The following is a 22412-nucleotide window of genomic DNA, read 5'->3' as shown; positions in this document are numbered from 1 at the left end:
ACAGTAATGGACAGTGAAGCCATTTTTTGTGGTTTTTATTTTATTTTTATTATGATGATAATTATTATGAGAAAATGGATGCTGTGTTAATTGTATTAAAATTGTAATATTTCCTAAGCCTAGTGGGTGTTTTTTTTGTTTTTTTTTTACCTCCAAGATCGAGTTCTTTACCGGTGACCCGGGAGCTTAAGGGTTCTGAACATTCTTTCTCTCTCTCTCTCTCTCTCTATATATATATATGTATATATATATATATATATATATACACACACACACACACACACACACACACACACACACACACATATATATATATATATATATATACAGACATTTGCTATATACACTAAATACTATTTATTCTATTAGAATTTCCACCCTGTTAGTTGCACATTGAAAATTCAAAGATCAACATTTAGCGAGCTAACCTTTCAAAGATTAACTGAATTTATATACCTACGTCATATTTGTTTTTACATTTTTTTGATAGGACAAACATTCTCCATAATATAACCTAACAGGGTGGAACAAGCAGGATAACATTTCAAAAACTAAATAAAAAAAAGTTGCAAGAGAGTTGAAGCTTACTTTAGTTTGTACAGATGAATCCAGTGGGAAAGATAAATTGTCACTTCTTGAAAATGGTCTCAATGACATTGCAGTCAGTTTTGGAAGGTGAGAAAGTATGTACTAACAGGGTGGAAAGAGAAGAGTAAATGGAAAGAAGAACTAATTATACAATTTAAGCCATATCTTATTAATATGTCACTCATTTCAGAGAAAATACCATTATATAAATCATTGGGACAAAAAAGTAACTATAGCAGGAATGACCCACCTGAAGTCTAATAGTTATTATTGTTAGGAGAGGATAATATGAGTAAGAGTAATACATCAGTTACAATTGTTTAGTTTGCTCTATTGCTCATAATTGTTAACCGTCTGTAGGCAATATTTAGCTAATTTTTTTTACATGTTTTTTTACTGTTTTTTGTAAACAGCTATGCGGCTTTTCCTTTCATTTACAGTATATGTAATTGATAAGGTTGATGGGTTTGTAAGATGTATGACATTTTGTGTTACTCTGAGATTATAAAATGACATTAAGCAATATCACATGAGACAGAATGTTTTTCACGCATATCAGCTCCAATGAAAATCTTTACTGAACTGTATAAAATCAATTCAACAGGAAAGACATTTTGAGTGAGTTTAATAATAGTGAGTTTTGATGAAGAGTCCAGACAAAGCCACAGCAGAACAGTGTCGTACAAGCAACACACAGCAGCCTTATATTGAATGATTCTCTATTCCTCACTGAATGAAACTGCCTTTGAATGATCATGTCTTACTCCAAAGATACTTGCCGCCACCTGCTGGCTGTTTTACTTTCATGTTGTTGCTATATTGTGATTTTATATATTTAAAACGTAAATTTTATAGTGTAATGCAATAATATATGTAGCTTGTTGCATAGTGTTTATGTAAATATTGTGTACATATCAAATTCATCTGGCCCCTTTTACTGTCTCCTGATAAGTAATCAAATCGAGCCTAGTCAATGCAAAAACATTACATTCATTTATTCATAATTAATTTACCAATTTACTCATTTAATGTTACTGGATCATCGGGCAGGCCTACAGCAGTGACAGGCAGACACATAATAACAGTGTCCTGTATGGAAAGATGTTTCCCAGCTGATAGTTATCCATTTTCACCCGTACAGATGAACAACACTGAACACCGGCAGTTAATAAGGTGGGAATGGAGTGACGTCACCGCCCCCTTCGACTGATTAGCGAGAGGAGGAGCTGTCAATCAAGAACTAGTGGACCAATGATGACTTAAACCCGCCCTGATTTACATGAAACCGAATATTATATTGTGGTGGGCATTGTATTTTTGATTAATAAAATAAAAAATATATAAAAATTAAAACAAAAACTATTTAAAATACCCTGCTTCTAAATAAATAAAGCAGTTACTTTTATTTAGTTAAAAACAGGCCAAAGGAAACCTCCGAACTAGTTTTCTATACCAGAAAAAGAAAATAATAATATATATATATATATATATATATATATATATATATATATATATATATATATATATATATATTAAAATTCTTCTTATTTTTTTTTTTTTTTACCTGCATGATTTTAGTCAAAGGCCTACATGACAAATATCATATATGTTTTTATCATAAACAAATAAAATCTAAAAAAGTATCAAATTAAAAAAAAATATTATAGCATGGCTACACGTTTGAAAACAACGCTCCAATTGTTGTAATTAAGGAAATTAAACTTACCATCATGAAATGTGTATACACGGGTGATAATGCCTAAAAGAGAGAGAAACATGACATCAACATGCACTTTTCATTACTATCACCGCAAGAATGTCCAACTTCACCATGATGAACTTAAAACTTGTTAATTGTTTATATAATTTTTATAATCCATGTAAAAAGACTTCTCTAAATTCGCTTTAAAGAATTACAAAAAGGAATAAGGAATTATGGTGCGGTGATTTTAACATAACTGGTTATGGGGGAGTAAAAAAATTTATCACAATTGGGAAATAATAGACCAATTGATGTGCTTAAACACAGAAGGTACAAGGTTTAACTTAGCAGGGAATACATTATCATGAATAAATCTAACTTTAATTGCACTATTAGTACAGGCAAATTAAATGCCATTAAGTTTATGTTGAGTAAAATTGTCCCTGGTATATTGGATATCAATGAAGAGTCATGCTGGAGAACATATTTCTGAAGATATATTGAATAATTGTTGGGAATATACAAAGGAAGAAGTCTAGGGTTTTGGATTGAATATTAATCAACAGATTGCAGATACAGAATGTAGTATGTCTCCAGTATAGGGCGAGGTACCAGCTTGGTTAATTCCTGAAGTTAAAATTGATTTGGAAATATAGACAAGAAAAGGGACTGGGAGGAAATGGGTAATATTAAATATATGGTGAATAGACATTTACAGCAGAGGTTTTATGTGAGTATGCATATTTATACAGATGGATCTGCTCTTATTCTGCTTCTGTGTTGAGGTTGTTTTCCACCCATCATATGTAGACAAGACTTATTAAGTGAAATATTGACATTATTATGGCATATACATGTGGGAAGGGAAATGAAACAGCTGATGAATTGCAAAAGATGCTTTTAAAAAAGGACGAGGTAGATGTTAATGTTGCTTTAAGTAAAGGTGAAGTCAAAACCATAATTATGGAACATATTTTAAATGATTGGCAAGAAATATGGAATTCAGGTAATAAGGGGAGGCATTTATTTATTATTAAAACAATGTTAACAATAAAATAAACATTAGTGGTGGGAACAAGTCATTGTGACAAGCATGAGACATGGACACAGAACTGAACATATCACTATTTATTACTGGACTACATGAGAATGGTTTATGTGAGTATTGTGGGGAATTAGAAACAATAGCGCATGTAATATACTATTATAAAAAAAATATGATGAAGAAAAGGAATTAATAACATTCTTAAATAAAAAGGGAAAGGTAAATAAGGATTTTTGGGGGGTATTTGTTAGGATATGAGCTTTATGAAGATAGAGTAGGATATAGGCTGCTAGTAAAATCATACTGTAGTACAGGGTTAAGTGAGAGGATTTAAAATCAAACAGGGATACTGTAGCCTGATCTGGATTTTAGGCAACCAGGAATGTTCTGGAGGAGCTGAAGATGGGACACTGGAACCTGGGAATCTGGTATAGTTTCAAATTTATGAAGACTTATACATATTCTGTTTATAAGTCATTTAGAAGATAATAGCTGACATGACTGCACTACAGCAGTTTACTGCAGATGGCGCTGTAGGTTTAGATTGTTATGCGCCAAAGAACTAAAGAAGAAGGCGTCACTAGCGCGCGGCGCGCTCCTTCAGTCAGCGTCGAGTGTTCTGAGGCGAGCAGAGGCGTTCATAGTATCGCTCATATTTAAAACAGAAAAACTCAAAGTATGTTTATGCAACAGTATACGAGGTGGTTTTGGCCTTGTTTTCAGTCGAGGACAGCGCTTTTGTGTTTTTTAACTCTAACACTTACTAGAACAAAGCAGGCAACAATCGTGTAGATAACATGTTTAGTTCATTCAGACCCGAGCGATTTTGTGTTTGTGCATGTATTCGTGCGAATGAATGTTTTTATGTTTATAGTGATAATGTCACTGTTGCTGAATGTATTGTGATCTGTAAGGGGAATGGATGAGAACCGGTGTCGAGTTTGCTGCTGTGATTTTTATAGCGTTGTTTATCTCAGGCGGATAAAATCAGATCTGTGGTTGTAAGTTAGTTAACATTACTTTACTTTACATGGTGAAAATTAAGAACAGAATCTGCTGAATACTTCATATTGAGCCTAGACATTTTAAATGGCACTTTCTGTTTAAAGATTTTATCACTGTCGATTTCTGCTTGTATAAAACTATAACATGATTTAACACATACGTTAGTGCTTTGAATGCTGTTATTAGGAAACCAAACTAGATTTAGAAATTGTGTATTTTAGTGTAGTTATTTGCCTTGTAGTTTTTAACGAAAATGTGAAAAGGTTGCAAAAGAAAGAACAAATGTATAGATTGTGTGAATATGAGTGCAGTTACCGAATGAGCATTTCTAATTGATTTGTTTTTCAATGCTGTTGCTTTTAATATAGTAATATAGACATCTGACATTTTTTTTAAACGACAGTAATTAATTTATTGTTGACTTTGGCAAATCTGCTTCCACACAGAAATTAATGTTCAGTGAAGCTCCTCCCACAACAATCACACCATCAGTGATTTCACCAATAAATGCTGGACTATTTCCATCAGCCTACAAGTGAAGATGAGCATCAGACTACCAGAAAGCACTAAAATCTGCAAAGATTGAATTAAAGAGAGGAAAAATGAGTGATCCAGAAGCCTGCAGAATGAAACACACTGAAGAACAAAGAGGTTGGTGTTTAATCTTGATTCTTCATTAACCCTTGTGCAAAAAAAAAATATGTATGTGTATCTATAGTGATAAATATGATTACATTTTTTTCGTTGTTGCATAAATCTATTTCAGTCCTGATCAAAACTACAAAAAAATATTTTTCCCTTTTTTTTTTTTAAACAAGATTTTAACTCTTAAATTGCCAAATTAAAAAAATGATGTCACACTGATTTGGGGGGAAAACACACAAAATGACTTATTTTTAATATAAAAAGTGATTGTTTAATATAAAAAGTGACTGTAGATTTTCTTTTACTTTTATCAGAGTCTTGAGCATGTCCAACATTAGTAACAACATTGGCTTTGATGTATTGTTAGTGTTTGTGCAGCATTAGATTTAATTATTTTCTCCCTCATTTACTGTTCGTGGCTGTTTTTGCCCCATTGACTTCCATTATAACAAAATAAAATATGTTTGCATAGCCATGACACCATAAAATCATGCATTCTCGATAGTTGATTGTTTTTCCCATTGGGAAGAGGTAAAATTCAAAATTTTTATGGTTGATCACTAGGTGGGACCATTAACCCTTTAGATAGGCCTGTGCAAAAAAAAAAAAAAAAAGAAAACTTAGTTTCTGGATTGTATATGGAGTTATGTGGAGTATAACAGCATATTATATTTTTGTTTTCAATTAAATGTGATACATAATTGTTAGTGGTTAAATGGATCATAGTTAATTTAACCACAATAGAATATAAGTTTATAATTTGTTCGTATTTACACAAGCAAGTACATTTTAAACAATTCCAGAGAGAAAAGGCATAAGGAAACTAATTTAGTTATTCGCGCACTGTGCTCTACACGCACAGCCACACAAAAGCATTTCAGACGGCGCAAATACCGAACTGAATCATCATCTGAATCCTCTGAACTGGCACATACACATAAAACATTACAAAATACCCATTTCGACAATCATTCAGGTAAATGCAGTCAGTCATCTCTCAAGTGAATGAAAACCGTTGAGAAAGAAATCAGATTCGATGTGTATCATTATATTGGATCCTTGCATCAGGTCTTAAAGGCACAGCAGCCTATAAATACTGCTGCCATCATTAATGATCATCAACAACAAAACAGCTGTAATAAAAAAAAATGGTTTAACTGATACAGTGAACACTATGCAGTGTTATTTTCCCAAATTATTACATTTCTATATCTGTATACTGCTGACCTTATTTTATTTGTAACATATTCTGTTGTATATTCAGCCAATGAATTTTGTGTAGCAATTATATACTTTTCTGCCATTTATATCAGGGTTAAGTTTTATGCCCTTTCATATTCCTCTCTCTTTTTTTAAAACAGGTTACTGAAAATTATTCTGATTTTTACTTGATTTCAGAGTTGATTGAAGAGAATGAAGAACAAAGTGAAGCTGAGAAGAAAATTCTTGTCAAAACTGAAGAAAAACTTTTGAGTTGCTCTCAAACCAAACAGAAATATTTAAAGAAAAGAGGAGCCAAGAGGTCTTGCGTTCAGTGTGGAAAGAGTTTCCCATGCAAATATAGTCTTGGTGTTCACATGAGAGTTCACACTGGAGAGAAACCGTACACATGTGTTCAGTGCGGGAAGAGTTTTGCACAGAAAGGACATCTTACAGAGCATATGAACATCCACCCTGTAGAAAAACCTTATAAGTGTTCACACTGTGACAGGAGATTTAATAAGTCGGGACTCCTGAAAAAACATGAGCTGATTCACACTGGAGAGAAACCGTACAAGTGTTCACACTGTGACAAGAGATTCAATAAGTCAATAAATCTAAAAACACACAACAGGATCCACACCGGAGAGAAACCGTACACATGTGGTCAGTGCGGGAAGAGTTTCACACTAAAAAACCACCTTACAGCACATATGAGAATTCATACCGGAGAGAAACCGTACATGTGTGATCAGTGTGGAAAGAGTTTCACAAAACCAGAAACCCTTAAAGGGCACATGAACGTCCACACTGGAGAGAAGCGGTACACATGTGATGGATGCGGCAAGACATTTTTCTGGGCTTCAGTTCTGAAGAAACATATGAGAGTTCATACAAAGGAGAAGCCATATTCATGTGCTTTATGTGTAAAGAGTTTTTCTCGTCTAGAACATTTGAAAGTACATCAGAAACGTCATAATGGTGTGAGAGAGTACATGTGCTTTGAGTGTGAAAAGACTTTCATTTCACCGAACTGTTTAAAACAGCATGAGAGGATTCACACTGGAGAGAAACCGTACAAGTGTTCACTCTGCGACAAGAGATTCAGTTATTTATCAAATCTGAGAACACATGAGAGGATCCACACCGGAGAGAAACCTTACGCATGTTCACACTGCGACAAGAGATTCACTCAATCAGCAAATCTGAAAACACATGAGAGGCTCCACACTGGAGAGAAACCTTACAAGCGTTCACACTGCGATCAAAGATTCAGTTAGTCAGTAGTCCTGAAAACACATGAGAAGATCCACACTAGTGTAGGGTATCAGAGCGAATCAGACAATTTAAGATTCGATCAGACTGGTGTTGAACAACCCAAAGAGACCAATTCGACAAAGAGGCCCAGGATAAAAAGACAACGTCATAAATCTGTCCACGATACCCATGCGCCACAAGTCTGAACCAAGTCCTCCAACTAACAGTTTTAAGCACACTATCTGGGATGGTTCCAACAACCATGTTTAACTACTAAACATGGACACCATCAAATCATGCTTTTTCTTGTCTTTTGCTACCAACTTTTAGCGCTCTTAGAGCATGCTCTGGCTTACTCTAAAGCTGCTCCTCTAAAACCATCAGAAATCATCTGGTCTCATCACTCTTCTTGCTGGCTTCTACTTTAATTTCTTTTCTGTTGAGGGTTCAGTGTTCGGAGTTAAGTTTTGCCACAACGCCATGTCTCCTGAGTCCAATCCCGAGTGCCAGTCTTAAAATTCAACCACCCCACAACTCCGCGACTTCAGCCAGAGCTGGGCAATATGGCAAAAATTGTTCACCCTAAAATTAAAATGTCATTAATGACTCACCCTCATGTCGTTCCAAACCCGTGAGACCTCTGTTCATCTTCAGGACACAGTTTAAGATATTTTAGATTTAGTCTGAGAGCTCTCAGTCCCTCCATTGAAACTGTGTGTACGGTATACTGTCCATGTCCAGAAAGGTAAGAAAACCATCATGTGACATCAGAGGGTCAGTTAGAATTTGTTGAAGCATCGAAAATACATTTTGGTCCAAAAATAGCAAAAAGTAGGACTTTATTCAGCATTGTCTTCTCTTCCGTGTCTGTTGTGAGTGAGTTCAGAACAAAGCAGTTTGTGATATCCGGTTCGTGAATGAATCATTCGATGTAACCGGATCTTCTTTAACCAGTTCACCAAATCGAACTGAATCATTTTAAATGGTTTGTGTCTCCAATAAGCATTCATCCACAAATGACTAAAGCGGTTAACTTTTTAATGTGGCTGACACTTGCTCTGAGTTCAAACAAACCAATATCCCGGAGTAATTCATGTACTCAAACAGTACACTGACTGAACTGCTGTGAAGAGAGAACTGAAGATGAACACAGAGCCGAGCCAAATAACGAACGAATGATTCACTCGTTCTGTTCAGTGAACTGCGAACAGGTGCGCGTGCCAGAAGGGAGCACGGATTCGTAAAGCCCATCATTAAAAAGACTGAAAATCGACACCAATAAAGATTTCCACCCAAGATTCACCTCCGCTGTTTGACTGATGAAAACTAGGCTACAGTAATCGTAATAATAATTAGTAATAATTTTACTCATGGCTGAAGTTAAGTTTCTCCAACTCTCCCCAGGTTGGCAAAAAAAGCATCTCAAAATGCATCAGATTGATGCTTTAAAATATGGAATATTTACATTTTTCTTGCGGGGGAGCATGCCCATGGACCCCCTTAGAGGGGTAATAATCTTCTCACCTTTTCCACCCCTGACCTGTTTTCATGCCCAATTTATTTAGCACTTTCATATTGGTGAGCGTTCTCACCAAATGAGACACAATAATGCATCAAGCATTAAAATATAATCCGTTTAAATCTTTCCTATCCATGAGCTATTACAAGTGATGTGACTGAAACACTTTCTAAAGTTTTCGCAGTTAATAAAATCCATCTTCAAAACCAGCAGTTTTAACTGTAAGACCACTATGAACTCAAAGATGGAGTTCCTCCCCAAAAAACAATGTCAAAAAAGTTTTATTTTATATTATATCATTGCTCTTTCTCTCTTTCTGGGCCTTGATCGTGGTAGTTCTGTTACTGTATAGAGGGTCACAAAGCTCTTGGATTTCATCAAAAATATCTTAATTTCTGTTCCAAAGATGAATGAACGTCTTACAGATTTGGAATGACATACGAGTGAGTAATTACTGACAGAACTTTTAATTTTGGTTGAACTATATCTTTAAGTGGATGGGAGAAAATCTGATGTCATACTTCATACTGGTGCATTTACAAATAGATACATGCTATTTTTTATTTTTTTTATATTTTAGAATATAAAGCCACCCGGATATTTCTTTTAAGAGCCAATAAGAAGCACCACATGGATAGCAGTATTGTAAGACTAGTAATACCATTAAAACCTGAATAAGTCAGGAGAGAGATCCATTTCATTCGTTTTCACTTTTACTTCAGTAATTTGATTAAATGTTACATTTTATTAATACTTTAAAAGGAAAATCTTTTTATATTTTATCAACAACTTTTATTGTCAGCTTACTGTATTCGCATCAGGAAAAGTAATTTTTTAAATTTGGTTGTAACTGAAAACCATGAAGCATTATGTTTTCTTTTTGGGCTTTCTGTTGTAAATTTCCCAATAAAGAAACTGATTTTAATTATTTTTCTCGCATTTTGTTTGTTCTCCTTTTCCTGATTTTCTAGTTTGTTTTGGTAATTACTCATTAGTTCCTCATGTGTTCGTAGTTTTTTATTATCTGCCTGTATTATGTCTTAAGACCCTGTGGCCTCATTTGAGGACATTATATTGTGAATTTCTCTGAGATCGTACACACCACAGTTTTAATTATTCATTCATTAAATTAATGAATAATGCCCCATACAGTATGTAATTTTACCAAATGATTGAATGTTTCACCGTGACCACTCCCTCTCCTTGGTCATCAAAAATGTCTGAAATAAATTTTGTGAAACTCTTATGGAAATATGATAATTATGTAAATAAATATGACTTTCTGTTATGAAACAGGACGTTGATTTCATACCTGTCCTCATATGTGGAAACCGGGACTAAAAGCAATATTTATTACACATTTTGTGAGACATAACAAACATACCTAGATTTAGACTCAGATGTATTTTAAATCAAATACTTAAACATTTGTTGTCATTTCATATTCTTCAGTTCAAGGTAATACAGCTTATGTGTAAGTGAGCTTAAACTCACATGTGTATCAAGCCCCAGCAAAATAATCATGATGAAGAAACAAACAGCCCACAGCTGAGGGAAAGGCATCATGGCTACTGCCTGTGGATAAGCTATGAATGCTAGTCCTGGACCTAAAAGAGACAGGTCTAATGCTTGGCACTGGTTTAGTACAATTTCTGATCATTTTTCAGCTTGTTTATGTTGAAGTACCTGATTCTGCCACCTCTTCGATGGGGACTCCCTGTTTATGGGCCATGAACCCCAGCACAGAGAAGACAGCAAAACCAGCCACCAAACTGGTGACACTGTTCAGAAGGCAAAGCCAAAAGCAGTCCCTGATAGATATAAGACACACACACTCTCAACCAACCTGTTAATTCATTAGTCTACTCTTTGTTACTTTAATTTTATTAAAATCACTAACCTGTAGCAGTTGTTGTTGTATTTATTGTAACTGCTCAATACAGTTAGAGTGCCAACAGACAAACTGTAGGAGAAAACAATCTGAGCTCCGGCCTCCATCCAAACCTACACACACACACACACAGAGAGAGAGAGAGCACTATATTTTTAACATAATAATAGTAAATATATATATATAAATATATTTTTTTTTTTTTTTTTTTTTTTTACTTTATTTTATGTTACTATATAGTTACATCAAAATTAGGGTGGCCATATGCACCGTTCATATGGCACTCTTCCAAAAGCAGTTTGACCAATAACATGCAGGTATTGTATATAATCGACCAATCACGGGGCTGCACGTGAGAAGGTGAGATCTACAGGGAACCATCAAAGCGATGCTTGAAGTGTCGCTGTGCACCGATCAAAAAAGACACCAAAATAATCGAAAGCCCAAGACGCCGTCTGCTCTGCTGTCTATAGCTCTCATGAATATTAAACAGCAGCTGACCTGCACAGTGCAAACAACCTTAACCTGGATATTTTAGGCTACATAAAAATCCTGGCCGGGACGTGTCCCCTATGAATGGCGCAAATGACCATCCTAATCAACAAACAAACAAAAAGGGTCCTTTTACACCAAAAGTTAAATGAATAAATGTAAATTTAAAAGTAATGTATTACTTTTACTTGAGAAAGTAATCTGTTTATATAGCTTGCGTTATATGCAAAGTGAAAGATGAAGTTCTGTGCTCAATTCCTTATTCAGCAGCACCTCAGTTGTGGTATTGACACACAATTCCTGCTGGTGCTGGGAATCGAACCCGCCACCGTTGGGTCACAAGTCTTTTACCATTATGCTGCATGCACTATGTAATGCGTTGCCCCAAGACTGGTTACCTGTGGGTCAGAAAGAAGGGACGGTTCAGGGTACAGGTAAAACACAACCCCCTGCAGAGCTCCAGGAAGAGTCAACCCACGAAACAGCAAGACCAGCAACATCACGTAAGGAAATGTAGCTGTGAAATACACCACCTAAAACCACAATACAAGAAAGGGTTATATTAATTTGATATCAATACGTGAAGCTATTTTTATTACAAATACATGTCTTTTGTTTTCCTGAAACACTTTCACACCTTGCCTGTAGATTTGACTCCTTTCCAGATGCAGAAATAACATATGATCCACATCGCAACGAGACACAGAAGAATCTCCCAGTTTATCTTACCGACCTCTTCAATACCCCCGGAGAGAGCCAGCACTCTTCGTCTGTATAATGACATGATGAGACTTGTTAGGTTGCATGTGCACACATTTATTTTCTATGCACATAACAACACTTAAATGTAGTTATTAGAAAAGCGATGATTTAATTTGTGTTTACTCCCAGAACTCAGTAGCAGCAGACGTTGAGTTAATCAGTGTTGTCCATCTGATGGTCAGATTCTTTGCTGCAAGATTTACACAGTTGTCTACGACAGAGAAAACCTTTTTATTACAGCATATTATCCAGATATAATGTGATTTTTGTTTCGATTTATTTGATTATCACCTGTGTTCCATATATTATCACAACTGGCCCATGGAAGTTGGGAACGGAAAGAGAAGATGAGGTAGAAGAGTGCCCAAGCCAGAATAATGATGTAATACATGCAGCTATACACCTGAATGAGCTGTCCTGCATAGCCGATTCCTGCCAGTAAAAGCAAATGTTGACAGATGTTAAAGATCCCTTTAGTTAGCGTTTTTGCTGGTTTATGATTCTTACCTTCAGCCAGCGGACAGAGACGACTCCAGCATGTAATGCCTCCCTCCTGTGTGTACTGTCCCATTGCTGTCTCTAGCAGGAACAGAGGTACTCCACACGTAGCCACAAACATGAGGTAGGGTATCAGAAAGGCACCTGAGAACTCACAAGTACAATAATATATTATTAACTGACAGAATGCTGTTAAATACATTCTAAATAATTTGATTAGATATACTTTGTGTATTTAGAGCGCCTCATACCTCCTCCATACTTGTAGCACAGGTAAGGAAACCTCCACACGTTACCCAGTCCAACCACATTTCCGGCCACAGCTAAAATAAACTCTGCTTTACTGCCCCAGTAGCCTCTCTCTTCTATCTGTCCTTCATTTATCTTCATACCGTCACACTGTTTTCACCTGTGTTCCTGCTGTCAGATGACTGTAATTCTGCAGTGGTGGAGGATGAAATGAATTCTGGAATAGAAAGGAATAATTTGAGAGACAAAAAAAGCCAATGGGCGAGTCTAAAACTGACAAAATGAACTGTTAATATGATGGTTAGACAGGTGCCAGGTAAAATTCTAATTTAAAGAAATATATATGTAACCTATAGCCTCTAGCATGCATTCATTTAGTCAGCTGCTGCTGCTATACTGAGTTATATAAGTTTGAAGGTTTTGCGGTCAGCTGTCAGCTGTGTAAATTAGCTGAGTGGAAAAATTAATCACATTTTAAAAATGAAAGTGTTTCAAGGATGAGTGAAAATCACAGTGTGTATTTACTACTCTGAACTTTGACCTAGAAAGTACCTAATAATCTATGTAACATTCTGAATATTGTTATTATCAAAGCAAAAACTAATAATTTTGATTATTTAAAAACAGGACAAATTTACTGACGTATAACAGAGCATAGATTTCTGATTAGATTGAAGAAGGATGCCTTTGGTTTGTAAGTTGGTTTAATTAATTTATTTAGAAGTTTTATTCTGTAATTGTAATTGGTTTCCATACACTCACTGTTGGGGAAAGTAATGCATTACAATATTGTGTTATTCCCTAAAAAATAAACTCATTACGTTACTTAGTTACTTTTCATGGAAAGTATTTTTGCGTTACTTTTTAAATATGAGCAGGGCTTGACTGTATTTAATATGAGAAGTTATATTTATAGCATATATAAAAGCCCTTTCAGACCAGATAGTTTAATGAATATACCTCCGGCTGAAGGAAAAGTAAATTGACGTCTGTAGAGTAGAACACAGGAGAAGAAGGTTCAGCACTCTTCAGCAATAAATAAACAAAACAGTGAAGCACAACATTTAGTTTATCTAAAGTCATTTCTGCTTATTATTATGGTTGAACTGGATCAACGAAAGTCAGCTTCAAAGACATTAGTTAATAAAATGGAATTAGATAATTATTATTATAATTATTATATAATAACTAATAATTATTGCAGGTTTGTGTCATATTATGAGTTTGCATTTCACGTTTTAATTTATTTTGATGAATACTAAATCGTTTTGTGTGTGTGTGTGTGTGTGTGTGTGTGTGTGTGTGAGTGGGATGAATTAAAGCACATTCACATTTAATCTAGATTAGAACTACATAATGTTCACACAGTGCACACAATTCCTCTGTACTTCAGATTTCTGCCAATATGAGGAGCGGAGACTTGTCAGTCAATAAATGGAAAAACAAAGTGGCGTTACTTGAAAAGGTAACTCAGATATTTTCTTGTAAATGAAAAGGTAATGCGTTACTTTACTTGCTACTTGAAAAAAAAAAAACTAATCCAATTACGTAATGCGTTACCTCAACACTGCTCCTGTATAATTTTAACTGGCAAAATAAAGCAAAAACTAACAATAATGACAACATTGTAACTAAAATTTAATTCACATTGTTTGCTATTATTTATCGATCTGTTGTATAAATCACCTTTGCAACTCTGCTGATACTTGGGGAAAAAGCACGCTTACTGGTGTGATATTGTGATTACAATTTACATCACAGGATATAAATAAAATAAGACAAAAGTTCATTGGAGAAATAACACCTGTGTATCTTGAATTTTACAACAACTGCATACGTCACGCAGTGAAAGCAAAGTGAGGGACAAATTCAATAATGTCAGCTCACACATCGTTAAAACATTAATTATGATATCATCATAGACAATTATATCTGACCACAATCTCACAACGTTTTTTATTCGCATTATTGGAAACGTCTATAGTGTAGAAGGCATATTATTTTGAGCATGTTCATTTATAGAACGGATAACTGGGATACAAAGTAAAACACCATAACACTATAAAACGATGTTTAAGTAATCGTTGCCCAGTAATCAACGAACAACTGTGATTGGTCCATCCTGACCAGCGATGAGTAAAGTAACACTTGTCACGTGACAGTGGCCCGCCAGCAAAAATATCATAGACCTCATAAAAAACATAACGCCTCTCTCTTTCAAATTACTAATAATCAGAGTTAAGTAAATCCATATGATTAATTAGTCAAATGTATGATCCTAAACAAAACAACAACACAAAATCCATAAATTGCGTCTTTATGACTTGTATGTGGTCATTTTAAAAGCCAAAAAGAGTCCATGCTAAACAAAATAATATACGAACTACAAATCCCATGAACCCTTGCGTGTGTACACCACTACGTCATCGGAACGAGCGGGAGGAAGAAACGGAGTACAGTACATCTGCACCAACAAAATCATATTAAACAACACCTGTAAGTACAAACTGGGTATTTATATGCTAAGTTTGTTCCGGAAATGAGTTTCGATATACTAGCTTTAAATAGACCGCGTCACTTGAGTCGTGTTTTGCGTGCTGATCATGCGTCAGCGTGAATCTGAAAACACATGTTCGTATAGAGATAGACACATATACATTTATGTAAATTGTAAACATACACGCATCACTTTAAGGGTGAACAACAGTGGTTACACTATTAAGAATGTATTTAACTTTTTAACATGCAAAGTAGGTTTACGTGGTATGAATTTATCAGTGAAGTTTAATTAAAATGAATAACTTATATATTTAATAGCTAATTTACATGGTTAATAATAGTAAACTATTAAAATACATGAGAATGTTATCATATTAATATAATATACAAATTATTTGTAGTAATGAAGTGGGTTTGATTCTAATGTGTCAAATGTTATCTTTATGATTCACAAGAACTTTCTTGGTCGATCCAATCAAGTTATAAACTCGTGTGTTTATGTGTATTTTCTTCAGTTGGTGTCAAGATGGCATCAGATGATGTGGAAAATCTTGCCAACTCATTGGCCAAAACTCAAGTCGATGAGAGCGAGCTCAGTTATAAAGGACAAGGCCTTAAACTGGACAACGCTCAGTCTGGTGAGCTGCCGGTGATCTTTTAATTAAGCATGTCAATGCATGTTTCTGAAAGTATAACATAAGTAATGCTGTGTTGTGTGCAGTGGAGAAGATGGTGAAGGAGATTGAGGAGTTTGACGGTCTGCGTGCGCTCAGACTGGAGGGAAACACCATCGGCGTGGAGGCAGCGCAAACCATCGCTAAAGCCCTGGAGAAGAAGAGCGACCTGCAGGTGCATGTGCCAGATCATCTGGACTTATTCCCAAATCCTAAGCATCGTTTAAAACAGGAGTTCTCAACTGAAGGATAACAACCTGAAAAGGCAGCAGAAAAATAAAAAAGCTAAATCATGTAATTTAATGCACCAAGTCATGCATCGTAATGACAGAAAAATGAACCAGCTTATTAACTTTTAAAAGGCATGAGAAGACAAATTACATGTATTCAGTTGTTGATGTCACAGACATTGTGTCAACACAAACAATACAATATTTTTCCACAAATGTATCTGTCATTTTCTATAATTAAGACATTATTTATTAGATATTTTATGTATTCGCATCACCATATCTGCTTAGGAAATCACTATAGTGTGTTTTGTGCATTGAATTATTGGCTGCCAAGATCAAGAAACCACATTTAGATGATAATATTCTGCTAATAATAATGTATGTGAAACACAATATTATATAGTGATGTAAAATTTAGAAACAAATAAAAACCTTCTCCTTTAACTGTTGATTTTCTCTCGAGTTAGTGCTGCCACTGGAGCGACATGTTTACGGGCCGCCTGCGAGCTGAGATTCCTCCAGCGTTGGTAAGATGGACACGTCATGATTTAATTCGACATTTTTAGAGCAAAGACTTTTAATAAAGTCTTCATCAAACCCAGTGTGCTCGTAGTTAGTAGTCGTGACTATAACAGTCTGTTTAATGCTTGTAAACGTTGCCTCCACAGAATTCTCTGGGCGACGCGTTAATTATGGCTGGAGCTCGGCTGAAGGTTCTGGATCTGAGTGATAACGCTTTCGGACCTGATGGTGTCAAAGGGATTGAGAAGCTGCTCAAGAGCACCGCCTGCCACACACTGCAGGAACTGCGTCTGAACAACTGTGGAATGGGCATCGGAGGAGGAAAGGTGGGCGGGGTTTATGATACTGATGTCATCATGTCCTGAAAAAGTGGGCGTCACTGTTGTGCTCTTTCATATTGCCATTTATTTCTCTGGAAATTTGGTGTTACCTGCTGCTCTAGATCCTGGCGGCAGCTCTGACGGTGTGTCATAAGGAGTCGAGTGCACTTGGCGCCCCCTTGCAGCTGAAGGTGTTCATCGCTGGCAGGAACAGACTGGAGAACGATGGAGCTACAGCGCTGGCGCAGGCCTTCCAGGTGCTTAACCATATGAGAAATTACCCTGAGCTATAATCTTTCAGAATAATAATGGTTATTTTCTTAATTTTCATTAATTTAGTACTTAAAATATACCTGATTGCTGACCTTTGTCATTAGATCCATTGTAGATGTTGTTTAGTTTCCTTCAGCTGATTAATTCTTTGGTGTTATTCATTGCCTCAGAGCTTGGAGTTTAACAGCAGATGGTGCTCTAAACAAGTTTTTATCCGCACACTCAAATGCTCATGAAGAAGAGTGCCGAAGAGTCATGTAATTTCTGAAAATCGATGCAGAATCATTTCTTGATTTATTTTCCCAGTCCTAGTGTTGGTCCATGATGTTGTCTTCTCCATTACTCATTACTTTAAAGTCCATTGGTCCATTGCTTTATTCTCTCAATTGGTACACAGGTATTGGTCCAGTGGCTCATTGATATATGTCCTCCAGTGTACGAGATAAAGCAATAGACCAACACCAGTGGACCAATGGAGAAAATAAAGCAATGGGCCAATTGCTTCATCTTATCCATTGGTCCATTGGTTTATCTTCTCCATTGGTCCATTGGTTTAACTTCTCCAGTGGTTTATCTTCTCCATTGGTCCAGTGGTTTATCTTCTCCATTGGTCCAGTGGTTTATCTTCTCCATTGGTCCAGTGGTTTATCTTCTCCATTGGTCCAGTGGTTTATCTTCTCCATTGGTCCAGTGGTTTATCTTCTCCATTGGTCCAGTGGTTTATCTTCTCCATTGGTCCAGTGGTTTATCTTCTCCATTGGTCCAGTGGTTTATCTTCTCCATTGGTCCATTGGTTTAACTTCTCCATTGGTCCATTGGTTTAACTTCTCCATTGGTCCATTGGTTTAACTTCTCCATTGGTCCATTGGTTTAACTTCTCCATTGGTCCAGTGGTTTGTCTTCTCCATTGGTCCAGTGGTTTGTCTTCTCCATTGGTCCAGTGGTTTGTCTTCTCCATTGGTCCAGTGGTTTGTCTTCTCCATTGGTCCATTGGTTTATCTTCTCCATTGGTCCAGTGGTTTAACGTCACCATTCTTCCATTGGTTTATCTTCTCCATTGATCTATTGGCTTTATCTTCTCAGTTGATTGGCAGTCTAGAGGAAGTGCACATGCCCCAGAATGGCATCAATCACCCAGGAGTCACAGCTTTAGCCACAGCAATGCAGCACAACCCACAACTGCGTGTCCTGAACCTCAACGACAACACTTTCACCAAGAGAGGAGCGATCGCCATGGCAGAGGTACACTGGAAAACAGATCTGTGGAATTATTGAAGAGTGTAAAATAAAAACTGCCCGAAAATAAAAACTAGCCCAAAAATGAACAGTGTATGAAAACTGATGCTTCTTTCCTTCATTTCAGAGATGTTTGTTTGTTTGTTTGTTAGGCATTGAAACACCTGCGCAATGTGCAGGTAATAAATTTTGGTGACTGTCTTGTTCGGTCTGAAGGAGCCAGTGCCATAGCAGAGACCCTGAAAGAAGGACTGCCGATACTCAAGGTAGTGATAGGTGCTCAATATCTGTGCTATGTAGTTTTGGAGAAAGAGCTTTAACTGGTGACATGAAAAGGTTAAATCAGTATCATGATCATCTCTCTCTCATCAGGAGCTGAATCTGTCTTTTGGGGAAATCACAGAGGAAGCTGCGTTGGAAGTGGCTCGATCCGTACAGAATAAAGATCAGTTTGAAAAACTTGACCTGAATGGTACAAACACATGAAAGAAAATCACAGAATTTTCAGTAATTATCGGCAAACATCTGAACAGCCTGGTTAAGTCAATTTTGGCTCTAAAAAATATAGTGATGAACAGGTTACAAATCTGCGATAATCTCTTAAAAGACATTTAAAATTTAATTAAGATTAAACACAATGTCAGGCCTGTGTATTTGTCTATTTGCTTGGAAAGTTAGCATAGCATATGCATAGCTATAATCATCTAAAACATAACACTGTTTAAATATGTTAAAATACACTAATAGTGATTAAAAAAATAATTGTGGGTTAATATAGTTAATTAAATTAAAAACATTTTTAATTCAAATAAAATAAATGTTCATTGAAATATTAAAAAAGCTTTATTTAGTTTAACTAGACGTACTAAAATAACTGAAAATGAAATAAATAAACATAGCAAAAATTTGAAACGTATTAAAGTTGGAAAAAATTTTTGTGTATATATATATATATATATATTTTTGGTAATTGAAATAAAGAAGAAATAAATATTTGATGAATTATTTAAAATGAAAATTGAAAGTTTTAAGTTGAAACACTAAAATTATTAATTGGAAATAAATCAATAAACAGTAAAACTGAAATAAAGAGTAAACTAAATCCAAAGAGTAATATAAAAAGCTAATAAAAAGACACGCACAACAAAATTACTAAGAAAGGTTCTAAAATTACTGCAGTTGAAAACATAAAAATAAAAGTTTCAAAAATATGAATTAATTTTATATTATTGATATTATAATATATTAAAAGTAAAAAAGTTTAATACAAATTATAATAGTATACAATGAGTACTAAAATAACGTCACGGACATAAACCTGTGTAATAAACAAAATAAATAAAAATAATACACATTGCAGCAACATCCACATCATCCATTTGGTTGTGTTTGTCTTTAGGTAACAGTTTCGGTGAAGAAGGCTGTGATAAACTGCGAGATGTGATGGAGAAGATGAACATGGCAGACAAACTGGGCTCTCTGAGGTATCAAACACACCCCAAACTAAAAACTACATTGTGACCTTCATGACAGTTCAGCACATTGAAAATGCTCTTCATCTTAATATAGAGCAGAGCAGAGCAGAGAGTTTTAATTCTTTACCTGATTAGAACGAGCTTTCGTTTCTCACATGATTTCGTATCAATTCCTTCTCATTTCACAGTGATGACGAGGGAGAACCTGAGGAAGATGACGATGAGGAGGAGGACGATGACGACGATGATGATGATGATGATGATGATGAAGACGTGGAGGAAGAAGAGGAAGAGGAGGAGGGAGAAGGAGAGGAAGAAAATAGTGAATTAAATCAGGTTTGATCAAACCGTCAATTCTTCCCGTTTGAAGCACAATTCAAATCAACATTACAAAACTGACAACACAAGTGAGAACTAAATAAATGTGTGTCTGTTTACTTAGTTCTCAACGCCGCCTTCAGCGCCTCGTACTCCAGACGTCTCCTCGTTCCTGAGCTTTCCGTCTCCAGACAAACTCCTGCGACTCGGTGCAAAGAGAAGCTTCCTCATCCAGCAACAGGTCCGTCTGTTCAGCTTGTGACTTTTACTATCTTTTAGATTCGTTTCAGGGTTTACCTAGCTCTTAAAAAGTTTCAACTCTGTTTAAGGCCTGAAAAGGTATTAAATTAGAGCATAAAGCTTTATATTCACAAACTTGTGGCATTCATTGTTGCAAAAATATGAATATCTTCCTTAGTATTTGTCTTTTTTTCCAATATAAAAAAATCTAAACCTCCTTAAATCAAGATACATTTACTTGAGATGCAAAATGAACTCTGATCAAAATGAAGTCAGTTTATAATTCAAAGAAAAAAATAATTGACAGGTATTTGTTCTTGTTTGTTGCTCAATTCCTCAGAAAACAAGACTTCGTATGCTAAATTTGCAACTCGGAAGGGTGATTTAAGGCCAGCACAAATCCTGTTACTTAGCTAGTCTCTATAAAAAAAAAATCTTAACTTTACCTTCATTAAACCTGCAGAAACCCTGAATATTACCCCTTTTAGCAATCGTTCACACTTTCAAAGGTAACCGTAATTTATTGACTCATTTTTTCAGTTATTTTGTAATTAAAATACGTAATTGTGTTACATGTAGCTAGTTACTCTCTTGCGACAGTCCCAGTGCTGAGCGTCTTGTGTGTTTTTCTGCAGGTGGACGTGTCGGACGTGAGTAAGACCGTGGAAGCGTTCCTGAAGATCTCGTGTGTGTATAAGGAAGACGACGCAGATGTGAAGTCAGCCGTGCTGGAGAGCATCGGTGAGATGAAGCTCGGTCAGACGTCTGCTGGACGATCTGAGACGAGTCTGAGACTGATTCTCGTGTGTCTGTGTTTCAGACGCAGTGCTGAGTAAAGCCTTCCTCACACCCTCCTTCCAGGCCTTGAGTTTTATGTCCTCGTTGCTGGTGATGCTCGGGCTGTTGAAGGTACAAATGTTTAGTGCATTTGAAACTGAGCTAGGGGATTTTACATGTACAAGTTCGTTTCACTTGGAAATATCTTGTAACCAAAATAGGCTATGAATGCCATTTCATGTTTGTTTTATGTCATTTCAGTACTCTTACTGTGGCTAAATCATGCCATGTTCTCTAAAAGATTTTATCAGCACGTTTAAAAATTTTCATTTTTGTAGTATGTGACATTTAAAGTGTTAGTTCACCCCAAAATTAATATTCTGTCGTTCCAAACACGTTATCAGTCAAATTATTATTTTTTCTCTCATTTCATTTCACCCTGAACCAAGTTTGAAAGCTCGCGTTCCTAATAATAATGCAGTTGGTTTCATTACTCCCCATCAGAAGAACTGGTGGACCTGATGGTGGAAAGTGTGTTTTGATGTTCATCTCTCTCTCTCTCTCTCTCTCTCTCTCTCTCTCTCTCTCTCTCTCTCTCTCTGTGTAGAGTGAAGACAAGCTGAAGCCGGTGAAAGTCGTCCCAGGACATCTACAGTGTTTGGAGCATGCAGTGAAACAGAGTTACTTCCCTCGAGAACACATCACTGTGCTGAACGCTTTCATGGCCAGGTAACCCAACAAACAGAAGTGTTTGCATTCATGAATTTTTTTTGTTTTAATAACAGCATTGGGTGTGTTTGATTATTTTATACACAGGCCGAATAAGTCTCTGGAGCCGTGCAGCAGTGCTCGAGATCGCCTGCAATCCACCCTGCAGAAACTCACACTGGAGAGCTGAACATTTCAGAAACACACGCGTGCTTAAGACTTGCAGCTGATTTTCAATATTAAACTGTCATAACATGTCTTGAAAACTCACCTGACTTCCTGCC

The 22412-nt window shown here is 36.0% G+C and overlaps 3 protein-coding genes across 4 annotated transcripts; 2 read left to right on the top strand and 1 right to left on the bottom strand.

Moving 5' to 3' along the window:
* The first annotated feature begins 1785 nt into the window (after nucleotides 1-1785).
* LOC113067430 (zinc finger protein 239-like) lies at nucleotides 1786-8106 on the top strand. 2 transcript variants are annotated; one of them, XM_026239839.1, is made up of 3 exons: nucleotides 1786-1890; nucleotides 4787-4991; nucleotides 6384-8106. In XM_026239839.1, exons 2-3 carry the CDS (start codon nucleotides 4943-4945, stop codon nucleotides 7463-7465), a joined length of 1131 nt encoding a protein of 376 aa, XP_026095624.1. In that variant the 5' UTR covers nucleotides 1786-1890; nucleotides 4787-4942; the 3' UTR covers nucleotides 7466-8106. The 2 variants fall into 2 exon arrangements, with proteins under 2 accessions (XP_026095624.1, XP_026095623.1); XM_026239838.1 differs by lacking the exon at nucleotides 1786-1890 and adding an exon at nucleotides 3918-4011.
* A 2289-nt stretch (nucleotides 8107-10395) lies between these two features.
* On the bottom strand, nucleotides 10396-12994 carry LOC113067572 (sodium- and chloride-dependent GABA transporter 2-like). Its single transcript, XM_026239940.1, has 9 exons — nucleotides 12856-12994; nucleotides 12614-12748; nucleotides 12398-12538; nucleotides 12230-12317; nucleotides 11982-12114; nucleotides 11743-11877; nucleotides 10862-10965; nucleotides 10648-10772; nucleotides 10396-10568 (listed from the first exon to the last, which is right to left on the bottom strand). The coding sequence occupies exons 1-9, from the start codon at nucleotides 12992-12994 to the stop codon at nucleotides 10396-10398; spliced, it is 1173 nt and encodes a 390-aa protein (XP_026095725.1).
* Nucleotides 12995-15242: 2248 nt separating this feature from the next.
* Nucleotides 15243-22398, top strand: LOC113067386 (ran GTPase-activating protein 1-like). Its single transcript, XM_026239771.1, has 16 exons — nucleotides 15243-15349; nucleotides 15868-15990; nucleotides 16074-16201; nucleotides 16727-16786; nucleotides 16928-17107; nucleotides 17224-17358; nucleotides 18458-18616; nucleotides 18763-18876; nucleotides 18983-19082; nucleotides 20010-20094; nucleotides 20274-20421; nucleotides 20528-20644; nucleotides 21279-21384; nucleotides 21464-21552; nucleotides 22028-22149; nucleotides 22237-22398. The coding sequence occupies exons 2-16, from the start codon at nucleotides 15879-15881 to the stop codon at nucleotides 22316-22318; spliced, it is 1737 nt and encodes a 578-aa protein (XP_026095556.1). The 5' UTR covers nucleotides 15243-15349; nucleotides 15868-15878; the 3' UTR covers nucleotides 22319-22398.
* The last annotated feature ends 14 nt before the right edge of the window (nucleotides 22399-22412 follow it).

The sequence above is a fragment of the Carassius auratus genome, linkage group LG28B (genome assembly GCF_003368295.1).
Source record: "Carassius auratus strain Wakin linkage group LG28B, ASM336829v1, whole genome shotgun sequence".
Lineage (NCBI taxonomy): Eukaryota > Metazoa > Chordata > Actinopteri > Cypriniformes > Cyprinidae > Carassius > Carassius auratus.
This window is presented reverse-complemented; position numbering and strand designations above follow the sequence as displayed.

Coding starts and splice junctions, on each gene's coding strand:
- LOC113067430 (XM_026239839.1), top strand. CDS start 4,943: ATGAGTGATCCAGAAGCCTGCAGAATGAAACACACTGAAGAACAAAGA. Junction 4,992..6,383: donor ACACACTGAAGAACAAAGAG/GTTGGTGTTTAA, acceptor ACTTGATTTCAG/AGTTGATTGAAGAGAATGAA.
- LOC113067572 (XM_026239940.1), bottom strand. CDS start 12,994: ATGAAGATAAATGAAGGACAGATAGAAGAGAGAGGCTACTGGGGCAGT. Junction 12,318..12,397: donor TGATAATATATGGAACACAG/GTGATAATCAAA, acceptor TCTCTGTCGTAG/ACAACTGTGTAAATCTTGCA. Junction 12,115..12,229: donor GCTGCTACTGAGTTCTGGGA/GTAAACACAAAT, acceptor GTCATTATACAG/ACGAAGAGTGCTGGCTCTCT.
- LOC113067386 (XM_026239771.1), top strand. CDS start 15,879: ATGGCATCAGATGATGTGGAAAATCTTGCCAACTCATTGGCCAAAACT. Junction 16,202..16,726: donor AGAAGAAGAGCGACCTGCAG/GTGCATGTGCCA, acceptor CTCTCGAGTTAG/TGCTGCCACTGGAGCGACAT. Junction 16,787..16,927: donor CTGAGATTCCTCCAGCGTTG/GTAAGATGGACA, acceptor TTGCCTCCACAG/AATTCTCTGGGCGACGCGTT.